Source organism: Miscanthus floridulus, chromosome 2 (genome assembly GCF_019320115.1).
Source record: "Miscanthus floridulus cultivar M001 chromosome 2, ASM1932011v1, whole genome shotgun sequence".
In the NCBI taxonomy this organism is placed as follows: Eukaryota; Viridiplantae; Streptophyta; class Magnoliopsida; order Poales; family Poaceae; genus Miscanthus; species Miscanthus floridulus.
Window position 1 is genome coordinate 16,541,741 of NC_089581.1, and position 14,969 is coordinate 16,556,709.

A 14,969-nucleotide genomic window follows, 5' to 3' on the forward strand; every position below is an offset into this window, starting at 1 on the left:
GCATGAGGGAAAAGAAAAGTTCGAGCGAGGGCATGTAGGTGACGACCAACTTTTGAAGAGTACGCAGGAGTATAACATCTTTTTTAAGGGTACACAGGTAAAAGCCTCTTGCATTGGAACCACAACCATCTCAACCTTCAAGATCCAAAATTCACAGGCCTCTTTTTCCTTTAGGGAGGCAAGTTGTTGGCTAATTAATTAAGGAGTGACCCCGTAGACTTTATGGCCCTGTTCGCTTCGCTGAAAAAATAAACTGAAACACTGTTTCGACTAATTTGTTGTGAGAGAAAAACACTATTTCAACTGAAAAAACAAACTAAAAAGTACGGATTATACGAACATGGCCTATCTGGCGTCTCCCCACTCCATAGAAAGCTCATCCATAGGCGATCAATTCTATGCGTGTTTAGTTCCCACCCTAAAATCCAAAAAAGTGCTACAGTACCCATCACATCGAATCTTGCGATACATGCATGGAGCATTAAATGTAGACGAAAAAAAACTAATTGCACAGTTTGGTTGGAAATTGCGAGACGAACGTTTTGAGCCTAATTAATCCACGATTGAATACTATTTGCCAAATAAAAACGAAAGTGCTACAGTGGCTCAAATTCCAAAATTTGGGCAACTAAACACGCGCTCTTTTTATGAGCCATTTCTGTGCTGGAAAAGCTGTGAGCTGCTACATGGGTTGAGACGATAGCTCACATTAAACTTTTTCCTTGTAGCCCGAAAAATTGCTTCGGTTTCTGAAGTGGCTACTAGGTTGCATGTAGCATGATCCAATTGCATGCATGTGAATAGTATGAAAATACTAACCCCTCACGGTAGACAAGAAGTCACAATAAGTGCATGCACGAGAGTAGATGCACGTACGGGAACGAGAAATGATGCATACAATGGCTAGTGCGCCTGTGAATGTTGAACTTTTCTCTACCTAATACGTCTCTAAATATTGAATTGAGGCAATAGATCACAACAACCTAACAAATGCTCCATGATCATGATTTAGTAATGATCGAAGCACCCCCTTCCTTGCTTCCTACCTAAGCATTGGCAAACAATAGAACATGACCCCCATCTAACATGCATGATGCATCCCCTTCAATTTCCACCTAAAACCAAACAAGAACACACCAGCTTTGCGGCAGGAATACATTTGAACGGCTAGAGTCATTAGCCTTTATAACCTCCTTTCCATTGTTGGTATTGCTGTAGACCCAGAGCATTCCAACACAGGCTAACAAGTCACAACACTATGTCCGACAATTGTTACAAGCTCTTTTTAGACTAATCCCAGCAACTCACCAATAATTTAACACTATCAGGAGGAGATATAACCGATATAACTCCTCTTGTTTGAGGGGAGATGAGTGAGATATTGGTGGGCACAAAAAAGAGAAAGCCATTAGGGTACTGCTGGAGCATGAAAAAACACTCAACTCCACCAAAATAACAGTTTTACGGGGATGAGGAGTGGTATTGAGGGACTGCTGGAGATGATTTGGTGGTGTTGGTCGGCAACGTACCATACCCCTTGGAAGGAAATCAATGCTCCACGGTGTGCATGACTTGTCCTGGTATAATCCGGAGGTGGGAGATCACAAACAACCAAAGCGCAAAGCTTGGAGTCTGCAAGTTTGCATTGATGGTGGGTGAGTCACTCAGGCTCACCCCATCACCAACAAGCAAAGCAGTTGTAGCGCGGTCTTTCGGAACTTTCACCGACTCACTCCTTCCAAATATTTCATTAGAAGTATATCAAAATTCTATCAAACTCCTGTCAGTCGTGCTTTCAAACTCTATTTACCCATACACTTCTGTTCTAGCTTTTATACGGTGATCCTGTCCCCAGGCATTCTGGGATTAGACTAAAGCTCTTATAGGTGTTAAACTCCCGATCCTCCATCCTGATACTTAGGCACGGATCTGATAGAGGGGAGCGCTTATCAAGTAACAATCATTATTGGTACGTATCCGCTCTAGATTCAACGAAACAAGCGAAAGACATGGGGAGCAATCTTTGCCGATACGAGCGTCTGTCCAGTGGGCAATCGACATGGCTTTTGATCTTGGCCAGCTTATGCAGCCCCAGGTGGTGGCGGTGGCCAGGAGAACTGAACCTCATTCGGAACGACCGCTAGTGGAATGGACTAAATGCAATACTGACGGAGCCTTTTATGATCAGCAATGGAAAGGTGCAACATGTGCTGTCCTACGTGATGACACTGGAACTTTTGTTAGAGGCGGGACTAAGTGGTACGACCACCGCCTGGACGCACTAACTATCAGCTCGTTTGGCTGGTTCGTTTCGTTGTTTTATGAAGAAGTACCGCGGCTGGTTTGTGTGAGAGAAAAATACTATTCCAGTTAAAAATTTACGATCGTTTACGACAAATCACAGCCAAACGAACAGGCTGTATGGAGTTTCTTTCGCTTCTCTAACTTGTAATAGAGTAGCTCGTGCTTTAACAAAATAGGTCACCGGCGATACACGGATCGGGTGGTGGTCTATTGCCCCGACATGTGTTTCCGACCTGCTGTCCTCAGATTGTAATCCTGCTATCCCTTGATTAATGAATCTCCTTGATCAGGGAAAAAAAGACGGCGACCCTGTCCCTGACGGTTGTTGTTGGGATGAAACAGTAATTGCTCCGACTTGGAAGGAAGAGAAATCAGTGGCCCGGCCAATCCCACCGAGGCACCGAGTAAGCCAGACCGCACACGGTGACAGTCCCCCACCGAACTTGGAAGCCGAGACCCGCGAGCGCTGAGTGCATTGCGTCATGCGTGAGACCTGGTGGTGCGGCTGCGTCGTCGTCAAGCAAGGCGCCATGGTCGCGTACTCGTGTATATATGCTTTGTTTTTGTTTGTCTCTGATCTGTCCCTTTCTCAGCTCCAATTTGTAGGGAGCCAGTTTGTTTACTAGTAATGAGAATATAATTATTGAACAGTTGCTTGGTGGCTGTGGCGCTATTTGTATCTGGCACGTACTAGTACTCTTTTTAAATTTCTGTTGGCAACCTCACAGGACTACATGACCACCGTGTGGCGAGATAGCCAAGAGTTGTTTATACTTCTGTATATAACAATAATATAGAGGAGGAATCGATATCTATCTTGTCTTCCACATTCTATCTTATCTAATTTGTTTATGCTCATTATTCTATGAATGACACTTTTGCTTGTTTTATCCTCCAACGAAGATAATGCTACCCTTCTAGAATCTAAGAGGATACCTGAAAATTTTGAGACGTGTGAACGACAGCATATCAGGCAGGGAGCTATATATACTAGTGGGCAAAAAATATTATATGCTTCTTATGTTCGGGCTATACCTCAATTTTTTTCGAACTTGATCTTATTCAGCTAAAGAAAAACACAGTCTTCATTTTGCTACATTTGTCTAAGGCACGAAGGTATTCTCAAAATGTTAGGCCACTATTAAAAATATCCAGTGTGGCTATTACAATATTTCCATTTCTAATATTGTTTTTTATATTGAACTCATACTATCCTTTTTTTTTCAAAAAGAATGCCGAAATCCATCCAAACTACCACATTATTTTTGTTTTTTTCTTAGCAACTTTTAAGCTCTCTCTTGGATTGGTACCCTGTTGAACCGACGTTTCCATTTTGGCCCCTTGCCACGTTCCTGAGTCGTGTCAGCGTGTGGCCTGTTTGACCAACCAGCTCGATTGCTCGAACAAGTCCAGAAGCCCAACACAACACGAAGAAGCCCTCTCTCCCCTCCGCCTGCCCTTGAAACCAATCCACCGCCGCTCCTCGCCGCCACGCCGGCGGCCACCCGTGTGGCCGCGCCGAACCGCCCGCTTCCGGCTCTCGTCATTCATCACCATCGCCTCGCGGCCCCGCGCTTATCAGCGAGGCAACAGCCGCCGCCTCCCGCCCCGTCGCGGAGCTATACGGGGAGGCCGGCATCCCCGCCGGCAGCCGCCGCCCGTTCCGAAGCTACCCAGCGCGGATTGATTTCTGTAATCTCTGAGGCGGAGAAGACCACCCAAACAGTCCGGGAACCGATTGGGGTGCCGCCCGGCCGGCCGACGATGTCGTCGAGCAGGTTCTCGCCGGTGCTGCAGGCGTCCGATCTCAACGACTTCATCGCCCCATCGCAGAACTGCATCGTCTCCCTCAATAAGAACACCTCCTCCTCCCGCCGCCTCCAGGTACCGACACAGCTCTCTCCGCCTTGTTTCGTTGTTTACCCTAGTATTTGTGTCCAGGGCGAGCCATGCCCCCATGCTCTGGCTGAGTGCAGTTTGATGAGCTCACCAGCCATACTTGTTTCGAACCCTGAGATAGTGATGTGTGCGATCATATCACGAATGACAAAGATATAGGAAATGAAATTATTTTGCCTCCAGGTTTCTCATGTTGGTTTCTGTGCGATAAATAGGAAGGGAAATTTTGTGTTAGCTACAGTTGAACTCTTATTACATTTGTTTTTCCGAAATGTATCTAGATTCATAATTATAGAATAAAATGTTTTTTTCCAATGATGTCTTACATGTTGCTCCAATTGGTAGGAACCATGACTTGTAATGAGTGGACACAAAAAAAAACATCATGTTCATTTTGTAATCAAAGGTGGTTCTCTGTAGGCATTAAGAATACCAAATACCTTGATCTCAAAGTTTTACGATGAAAGGATAGCTTAATACTATTTCCCCCTTCTGTACCAAACTTGAGCAGAATAGCGCACCTACTTGTTACAGAATAGACTCCTGGCAGCATAGCTTCGCCTTAATTTGCATCTACGAAAAACGATCGTTTGTATGATTCAGGAAAGAAATTTCTAGCTTTATTTACTTTTATCAGAACAATTAGTATAAGTGTCACAGCCTACTGAATGAAACCTGCTGCATTTCCCAAGAACCTACAACTTTGAAAATGCTAAGGATATACCCATGTTCATTTCTGCTAACAATTAGCTTCACATCTGCATTGTTGGAACTTCATAAGTCAATTCATCATCTACAGCCTTTCAGCAAACTCTTGCCCATATTCCTGACACAGAAATTTTACAGAACAAGCAGAAAGAAACTACAGTGAGCTCAAAACCTCCAGAGGAAGCAGTCAAGATTTCACTAAAAGACTGTCTGGCATGCAGGTTTTTTCTTTTATTTTCTTTTTTACTCTTCCAAGTCAGTTGTGAATAAGTAACCTGATCAAGTTCAATCAAGGCTGACTGTTTCGTCTTTATCTTAGTGGTTGTATAACATCCGCAGAGACAGTTATGCTGGAGAAGCAAAGCTTGGGTGACTTCATTGATCGCATAAACTCTGATAAAGCTGTTATTGTATCTGTATCTCCCCAGTCAAGAGCATCACTAGCTGCATTCTTCGGTCTTTCTCAGTCACAGGTAATTACATGGGCTTGCCATATCCATTCCCCTGTCATCATCACCCTGGCAGATATGCTCTTACAAATGTTTCCCACGAGTTATTTATTAAAAAAAAACTATTGCCAGGTTGCCCTTCAATTATGAGAACTAAAGCAGAATGTAACTCCTTTAAATTCAGGTTCTCAGAAAACTGACTGCTTTGTTCAAGTCGATTGGCGTAAAGGCCGTTTTTGACACAAGCTCGAGTCGAGATCTATCTCTTATTGAAGCATGCAATGAATTTGTTTCACGTTATCAGAAAAATCAATCATCTAGTGGCCAAGAAGCTGGAGCCAATCTTCCAATGATTTCATCTGCATGCCCGGGTAAAATATTCGCTGGAACATGACATATGGATACTTACATAACGCAGTCTGGGTTTTAAAAATGTGTAACCTTGCATGTATAATACTAATGGTTTATCACTACCTTTTTATGCATTTGCTTTAGAAACAAGTACACAATTTTTTCACAAAATATGTGTCACAGCCTCTTCCACTTGCAGGTTGGATATGCTATGCTGAAAAGACTCTTGGTTCATACATCCTACCATACATATCATCTGTAAAGAGCCCGCAACAGGCAATTGGTGCAGCCATTAAGCACCATGTGGTTGAGAAACTTGGTCTAAAGTGAGTATTTGTCTCTGCTCTAGATAGTGTTATCTTGAAATCAATTTTCATACAGACAAAAAAATTCTTTGCCTTCTAAGGTGCTGGTGATGCAACTTGGCATTACTGTCATATGTTTGCAAAAGTTATAATGCCATAAGTGATGTTTTATTTTTAATATGAATTAATAAACATGATTTATTGTATGAGTAATTCAAACTTCCCTAATAGGAAACCTACATGCTCCCACCAACTATTCTATTTTTTTTTGGTTTAAGAAACCTGTCATCAGTAAATGTTTTGTAAAAAATAGCTGTGGCTCACCGATGTAGGTCATCCTTCTCTTTCATACACTTAGAGACAGCGACTGAGTCCACTTCAGTTTACCCAATAACCTGTATAGATGTGCCTCAAGCTCTCAACAATCATGGAAGTTTGTATTACTGATGTATCCTAATTTGCTGAAGGCTAAAAAATTACCAGTCTTTATAATACTGTTACTTTCTACTTTTCTAGTATTTGACTTTAGTTGTAACCTCCTTTTTTTGGGGTATGTAGGCCGTATGATGTATATCATGTCACTGTGATGCCCTGCTACGACAAGAAGCTAGAGGCTGTCCGGGATGATTTCACTTTCTCAGTAGACGGTAAAGAAGTCACAGAGGTGGATTCAGTACTGACAACTGGTGAAGTATTAGACTTGATACAGGTTGCTACTTGGTTCTTTTTCTTGCTTGTACTATGGTTGATGGATTTGAAAAACAAGGGAGACACTTATTATGATTTGCATATTTCTGCAGTCCAAATCTATTGATTTCAAGACACTAGAGGAATCTTCATTGGACAGACTGTAAGGCCATGTGCTTGGTGTTTCATTCTGCGTCTATACTCATTTATCTTCTCAAGTACAGGACTATTAATTAGTTATAATCTGTTTGAATGCTACTTCTGTCTTCAAATTTTAGCTATTTTTATTCCAACCACCTGTTCTGAAAAGAAATCCATGTAATGATCATTTACTGTCTGTATATTATCCGAATATACCATTGTTCGTTTTATCTGTTTTGATTAAGTTATCTCAGAGCTGACATGTATTTTTTCTTTACTATAACCCAGGTTGACAAATGTTGATGACGAAGGCCATCTATATGGGGTTTCTGGAGGTTCTGGGGGCTATGCAGAAACGGTCTTTCGCTATGCAGCACATGTCATCTACAAGAGAGAAATAGAGGGTCCTCTTGACTTTAGAATCTTGCGAAATTCAGATTTTCGTGAAATTACATTGGAGGTAAACTCATTCCCTTGATGATCGTGGAAAACCAGTAATTATTTTACCTAGCTGGAGTGAATGTGTGTATAACAATTAGCAAATGCTGCATGTGCTAGCAGGTGGAGGGCAAACCTGTTTTGAAGTTTGCACTTTGTTATGGATTCAGGAACCTGCAGAATGTTGTTAGGAAGATTAAGATGGGAAAATGTGAATACCACTTTATCGAAGTTATGGCGTGCCCTTCAGGTACTTCATTATGACATGTCTTTGCATGATAGTTGTAAGTTTCAATAAACAAGTTCTAAAATGTAGGATCTGGCTCTATGATGCATTTATTAGTTATTACTGTTCTGCAGGTTGTCTGAATGGGGGAGGTCAATTAAAGCCTGTTCAAGGCCAATCTGCCAAGGAACTTATCCAGCAATTGGAGAGTGTGTACACACAAGATGTAAGCTTCTAATTGAAATCCAACGTTTCTTGTACCACCCTCTGTCCTTAATTATAGGTCGTTTTGGCTTTTCTAGGTACATAGCTTTTGCTTTGCACCTAGATATACGTTATGTCTAGATACGTAATAAAAGTTATGTAGCTAGAAAAGCCAAAATGGCCTATAAATTGGAACGGAGGGAGTAGTTTATAAGGCAACTTGCTTATCATTGTGGTGCATCTTCGTCCTGACCTCACTTCGAGTCATCCACATTCATGTAGGGCGTGGAGTTATAGACATTTTAGTTGATGCACCGTAGTCATCACTTGAAATGTTTTCATATTTATTAGGTATAGATCTTGTGATTTTATTATATTCTCTTCTACGCTTGTAGCTTAGTGTACTTTTGTTTGCTTTGGTTGCTTCTTCTTTGTTTAATGTTGCTAGCTTGCTACCCAGATTTTACTCGTACTGTAATTTTGCCTCTTTCAATAGAGGAAAAGTAAAACCATCTGTTCAATTGTCAGACCTGCTATTCCATCTCTAGTAGCTTTGCTGAGCTGAACAATATATGATATTCCATGTTATTTAGCCTTCAAAATTTTCTTTTGATGGGATGCTATTTATCCTCTAATTTGTTTCCATAGTTTTATCCTCACAAGTGGGAAATATGCTATAACTGCAGAGTGTTTTCTTCCCTGTAATTTGGTAAAGAGTCTTACATGAATTGTGTACCTTATGCAGGATATTATGTTCTTCCACTAATTGTGTATCTTATGTACCAGATATCAATATCCGATCCTTTCAGTAACCCTATCGCGAAAAAACTATATGACGAATGGCTGGGGCAACCTGGTTCAGAGAATGCAAAGAAGTATTTGCACACAGAATATCACCCAGTGGTGAAGAGTGTGGCCTCACAGTTACAGAACTGGTGATAGAGGTTTCTTGTTGCACCAGGAATTTCTATGTTCTTCAAGAGCCAAGAGGGACTTGCAAACAGAGCAAACATGGCGACCTGTCCATGCTAAGAAAATATTGACCACACAGTAATTAAAACTTGCTCAAGTGTTTTTTTTTGCATTACAGGGAAGAAGTTTTGTTAAGCTATAGGTTTTCAGTGCTTTCTAGTTAATGTTGTACGCTGCCAAAGGGAAACGAGAGCTAAATTGCAATGTGTAAAATGAACGAAGTAGGTCTTGACGACCTTTTCATTGTTTGGTACTCGTCCGTTGGCGCAATTCTTGTTTTTTTAAAGGAAGAATATGTGAGCTTCGTTGGTTACCCGTATCTGTATTTAAATGCTCGCGAATAGTAAGGGAATGAAAAACATACTCCGGCTGTCCTCTAATCTTATACTCTTATAAAACAAAACCCTAATAGTTATTTCTCTCAACATATAAGGTCTCCAACTAGACAATACCCTATCATATACAATGAACATCCGTTAAGTAAAACCCTTGCTATCATATACAATGAACATCCGTTAAGTAAAACCCTAACTATTTATCTCAATATGTAAGTTGTTCAACTGGACAATGCACTATCACGTACAATTAAAAACCACTAGTACATGCAATTGTAATGTCCATGTCAGCAAGATACATAAGTATTTTATTATCGACGTCATCATACCACGCAATCCACTAATCTACAATTTCCGCAGCAACGCGCGGAGTAGTCCACTAGTGTAGCATATTTTAGAGATTTAAGACAGATTAAAAGACAACACAAAAATGCACGTGCTTTTACTCTGTTTTTTAATCAGACATATTATTATATAATTAATGATGATTAGTTAATAAATGATATTTTCTCTAGGTCTCGAAAACATGTTGTTTGGGACATCACCTCAAATACCAAGGAGTGTGGAATTAGGGTGCCTACTTCCTGCTTTACTCATATTAAATAGGCTATGGTTAGTAGCTAGAATCAGTATTACCTCTCCGCTCACCTGGTAAGGGCACTACTTTTCAAGCTGGTGAGCCGAGTTCGACTCTTGACAGTCAGTTTTTTGCTGCGCGATTTTGTTATCTTGCCTGATTTTCTTGGAGTCCGAAAACGTGCGTGCTGTTAATGCAGTCCATGCGCGGTTAACGGGCAGCCAGGGTTAGTTTCGTCTAAACTGATGCCACAAGCCTGTTCGCTTATCTTATAATCCATTTTTTTAGCTTGTTTTTTCAGTCGAAACAGTATTTTTTTCTCTCACAACAAATCAACCAGAACAATATTTCGACTTATTTTTTTCAGCGAAACGAACGGGGCCTTACGTTTTTGAGATCAGGAGGGAGTAAACATTTAATGTAAAACTGTTTTCTGTCTCCTAGATCTTATATTTGTGATACAATTTTGAATGTTTGTTATGGATGGAGGCGTTAAAAACCGTCATTCATATTCTTAATCGAGTGCCAAGCAAGTCGGTGTCTAAAACATCATATGAGTTTTGGATAGAAAAGGAACGCTTACTTAACTATTTACGTGTGTAGGGTTGTCCAGCTGAGGCTAAAGTCTTTAATTTAAACATAGGGAAGCTAGACTCCAAGACAGTCAGTTGCCATTTTATTGACTATCCAGAAAAGTCAAAAGATTATCGCTTCTATTGTCCTGACAGATATACGAAGTTTATAGAAACGAGACACGCTGTGTTTTTGGAGGATGATATGGTCAATGGGAGCATGGTAGCGCGAGAAATTAATTTTTAAGAGAAGCGGGTATACGTGCCCACTCCGATGGTTCAGGAACCATTATTCACGCTACCTGTTGTTGCTGTACCAACAGTGCATGACACTGTAGTAACAACACCTGTTGTTAGTTCTCCTATGGCAACATTGAATGAACATGAGGAACCTATCGTTCAGGATCATATAGAACCCGTTATTACACATGAGGAAGAGCAGCAGCAACCTCATATAGAACAAGTGTCAACTAACGAGCCACCTAAAAGGTCTCAAAGAGTTAGGAAACCAACCATTCCTTATGACTACAAAGTCTATGAATATGAATAATTTCAAATAGAGGACGATCCCACCTCATTTGAAGAAGTCATGAGAAGCGTTTGCTCATCAAAGTGGCTTGAAGCCATGCATGATGTGTAGGATCTCTGGTACGTCTAGAGGGGGAGTAAATAGGCCTGTAATAATTTAACTCAAACCAAAGTCAAATTCACCAGCGGCACTGCCGCTCTTTGAGCGCGGCACTACCACACCTGCAGAAAAGATTAGTTCACAGTTTAAAATCTACCCAATGAAATTTAGATCAGGTAAATTTCTTAGCTTCCTACAGAGTGGTAGATCATAGATCGATAGCTGAAAGTGGTGGGAACACCACACACAAGTAGATCGGCCTCAATCTTAGAAATCACCTCAACAACAACAAGAACATAAGTGTAGCAACACAAGCACAGGATGACACAAGGATTTATCCCGTGGTTCAGCTCGCCACCAAGGCTTGCCTAAGTCCACGTTGTTGAGGTATACCACAAGGCTTAGTGATTTGCAACCCTACCTCGTTCTCAAGTTAAGAGAGTAAACTCTTGAGATGAAGGGTGATTTTACTTGCTTCAAGAGGTGGTTATAAACCTCCCATGGCTACCACACAAGTTGGCAAGCTCACCGGACGACGCTCTAGCCGGCTAGGAGCCAAGCTCCAAGAGTAACAACCATAACCACCGGCCAAAACATGAATCAAGTGCTTTTTAGAGTTTGGAATCAATGTAGATGCTCTCTTACCAAATTTTAGACCCTTATCCCTCAAGGATTGATGGAGAAATCAATGGATTTGCTTAGGGGCTTGAGGTCAACAATGAAGTGAGTGAGAGAGAGAGCTCCTGCTCTGTTTTGAGTGTGTTGAAGTGAGGAAGAAGGGAGCAGGTTGGTTCATTTCTGTAGAGAAAGAAAGGGAAAGGTATATATACCCTTCAGGCCCCAACGGTCACTTAAATCGCTGATAGCCGTTGGGGAGAAAAAGAAAAGGTATATATACCCTTAGCCCCCAACGGACATTGCACCCAACAGGTCAGGCGAGACGAGGTCCGCGGCCTTAAGGTCAGGCGATACAGAGCCCGCGATCAAAGGGTCGGGCGAGACAGAGCTTGCATGAAAGGTCCTAATGGCTAGAGGGGGGGAGGTGAATAGCCTATTAAAAATTTCTACAACAACACTTAACAAACCAGTTAGACAATTATGAGGCGAAGCAAGTGTTGCGCTAGCCTACTAAAAATGCAAGCCACCTACCATAATTCTAGTTTATATAGTCTCTACACACACAATGACTATGTCACTACACTAAGTTAGTATGCTCTCAAAGGCAAACAAAAAAGCCACACTAACTAAACTAACAAGCTCTCATAACTAGCTACACCAAAGAGCTTGACAACTACTTTACGATAATGTAAAGAGAGAGAGCAAGATGGTTATACCGCCGAGTCGAGGAATGAACCAATCAATCTGAGGACCAATCACCTCGGAATCAAATGTTGACACAATGATTTTTACCGAGGTTCACTTGCTTGCTGGCAAGCTAGTCCTTGTTGTGGCGATTCACTCACTTGGAGGTTCATGCGCTAATTGGCATCACACACCAAACCCTCGATAAGGTGATGCACAACCAACACAAGATGAGGATCACACAAGCAACGAGCAACTTACTAGAGTACCTTTTGGCTCTCCACCGGGGAAAGGTCAAGAACCCCTCACAATCACCACGATCGGAGACAGAGACAATCACCAACCTTCGCTCAATGATCCTCGCTGCTCCAAGCCATCTAGGTGGCAGCAACCACCAAGAGTAACAAGCGAATTCCACAGCGAAACACTAATACCAAGTGCCTCTAGATGCAAACACTCAAGCAATGCACTTGGATTCACTCCCAATCTCACAAAGATGTTGAATCAATGATGGAGATGAGTGGGAGGGATTTGGCTAAGCTCACAAGGTTGCTATATCATTGCAAATGACCAAGAGAGTGAGCTAGAGCCGGCCAAATGGTATTTATAGACACCCCTAAATAATAGAGTCGTTGGCTCAATTATTGGTCTGACTGCGCGTCGATCGGATGTGCAGGTCGTGTGCACCGGACACGTCCGGCCGCCTATGTCTGGTCACTACCTGACCACCATGTGCCCTATTCAAATGAAGTATCCATTACTACCATGAGTACCACACTCAACTATGACCGGACACGTCCGGTGTGGACGACCGGATGCAGGAGGGGCAGCGTCTGGTTGAGTCCAGAGAGCTCCTAGAGCCGCTCTGGGCCGACCAGACGTGTTCGATCACACCGAACTGAACACAGGAGACTCAGCATCTAGTCGAGTCTATAGAGCTCCTAGAGCCGCCCTGGGCTGACTGGACGCATCTAGTCACACCAGACTGGACGCTCCTAGAGTTCGATCAATTTTAGCGCTGACACTCGAGAGTTGCTGGTTCACACCGGACGCGTCCGGTGTGGTGACCGAACGCGTCCGGTCACTTCTCTGCAAATCTAAACCAAGCAAACTCACATTGATCGGACACTGAACAATGACTTCTCAGCGTCCGGTCGCTCCACTGAGCTAGAGTCTGGTCATTAATACTGGACACGTTCGGTCAGTCTGTAACCAGCGCGACCAACTCCTTTTCAACTCTATCTTCTTTATCCTTGCTCTAATGTATCAACCACAAAGTGTATCACCTTGTGCACATGTGTTAGCATATTTTCACAAATGTTTTCAAGGGTGTTAGTACTCCACTAGATCATAAATACATATGCAATGAGTTAGAGCATCTAGTGGCACTTTGATAACCGTATTTCGATATGAGTTTCACCCCTCTTAATAGTACGGCTATCGAACCTAAATGTGATCACACTCGCTAAGTGTCTTGATCACCGAAATAAAATGGCTCCTACCACTTATACCTTTGCCTTGAGCCTTTTGTTTTTTTCTCCTTTTTCAAGTCCAAGCAATTTACCATCACCATGCCATCACCATCATCATGTCATGATCTTCATTTGCTTCATTACTTGGACTAGTGCTACCTATCTCATAATCACTTTAATAAACTAGATTAGCACTAAGGGTTTCATCAATTTACCAAAACCAAACTAGAGCTTTCAATCTCCTCCTTTTTGGTAATTGATGACAACCCTTTTATAAAGATATGAATTAAAATTTTATTGAATCCATGTTGCTTGTCCAAGCATATTTACCATGTATAAAAGGATATGGACAAGTTTCATGAATCCCATATGATAGCAATTGCTCCCCCTATATATGTGCTAAGAGTTTGGATTGTAGCTTGCACATATGCTTAGATAGGAAATATATGAGACAATGTCTACCAAATGACGCTAAGGTATAAAAGATGGACCTTTGAAGCGTGATACCAATCGGAGTGCACCAATATACCATCCTTAGCACCATTAGTAACTAGACATACACAAAAACTAGAATACCCCATGAGATCAACATTAGAAGTAAGGGTCTAGTTTTCATAATGTGAGCATGAGTCTAGTTACTTAACCTATGCATACTAGTTTTTTCATTTCATCATTCAAACCTACAACTAGCATACACCACACAAGCATGGATATTGAAATTTAAAACTTGTGCCATGCAAGTAAACATATGAGATGCACTTTCAAATGCACCATACAAGTTCATGAGCTTGCTCCCCCTACTTGTGTGCTCAAAATTTTAATTGATCCCTTTCCTTTGTCATATCTCTCCCCCTATGTCAAATTCTCCCCCTATCACTTATATCTTTATTTCTTTCCCCCTTTGTTGTCTTTTCACTATCTTAGTACACTATTTCTCCCCTTAACACTAATGTCTTTGTTTTTCTCCCCCTTTGTCATCAATGACCACAAAGGTTCAAAATATAGATAGGTTGAGATTATCAATGTCAATCAATGGGGTGAGGATTATTTTCTCAAATTTGGTCCAATCTAGATCATTTGTCAAAGATTTTTAACCCGGTTTGATCCAATGATAAGCTTCTTCACACCTCCAAATAAGGGTTATCTTGTACCATGTTGAGTTAAACACTTAGAGCTCATTTTCTAGATCAAACACTAGGTTTACAAGCCCACAAACATGCCATATGCTACTACTAGACCAAATTAAGCATAAAAGCAATAGTGGTACCATACAAACATTAAATTCATTTGATTTTAATGAATGAGCCTATTAAATGTGAAAGATGACTAGATGCACTAAACATGTCCTTAACAAGGATGTATGCCATGACAATCAACTTTTACCTTGGATTGCTCAAAG

General features: G+C 41.5%; 1 protein-coding gene across 1 annotated transcript; it reads left to right on the plus strand.

The window, feature by feature from the left end:
* Nucleotides 1–3,700: 3,700 nt before the first annotated feature.
* Nucleotides 3,701–8,986, plus strand: LOC136538042 (protein NAR1-like). The gene is made up of 11 exons (XM_066530027.1): nucleotides 3,701–4,188; nucleotides 5,050–5,132; nucleotides 5,231–5,384; nucleotides 5,545–5,731; nucleotides 5,911–6,037; nucleotides 6,575–6,725; nucleotides 6,817–6,866; nucleotides 7,133–7,304; nucleotides 7,406–7,532; nucleotides 7,643–7,734; nucleotides 8,499–8,986. Exons 1-11 carry the CDS (start codon nucleotides 4,069–4,071, stop codon nucleotides 8,649–8,651), a joined length of 1,416 nt encoding a protein of 471 aa, XP_066386124.1. The 5' UTR covers nucleotides 3,701–4,068; the 3' UTR covers nucleotides 8,652–8,986.
* Nucleotides 8,987–14,969: the final 5,983 nt, after the last annotated feature.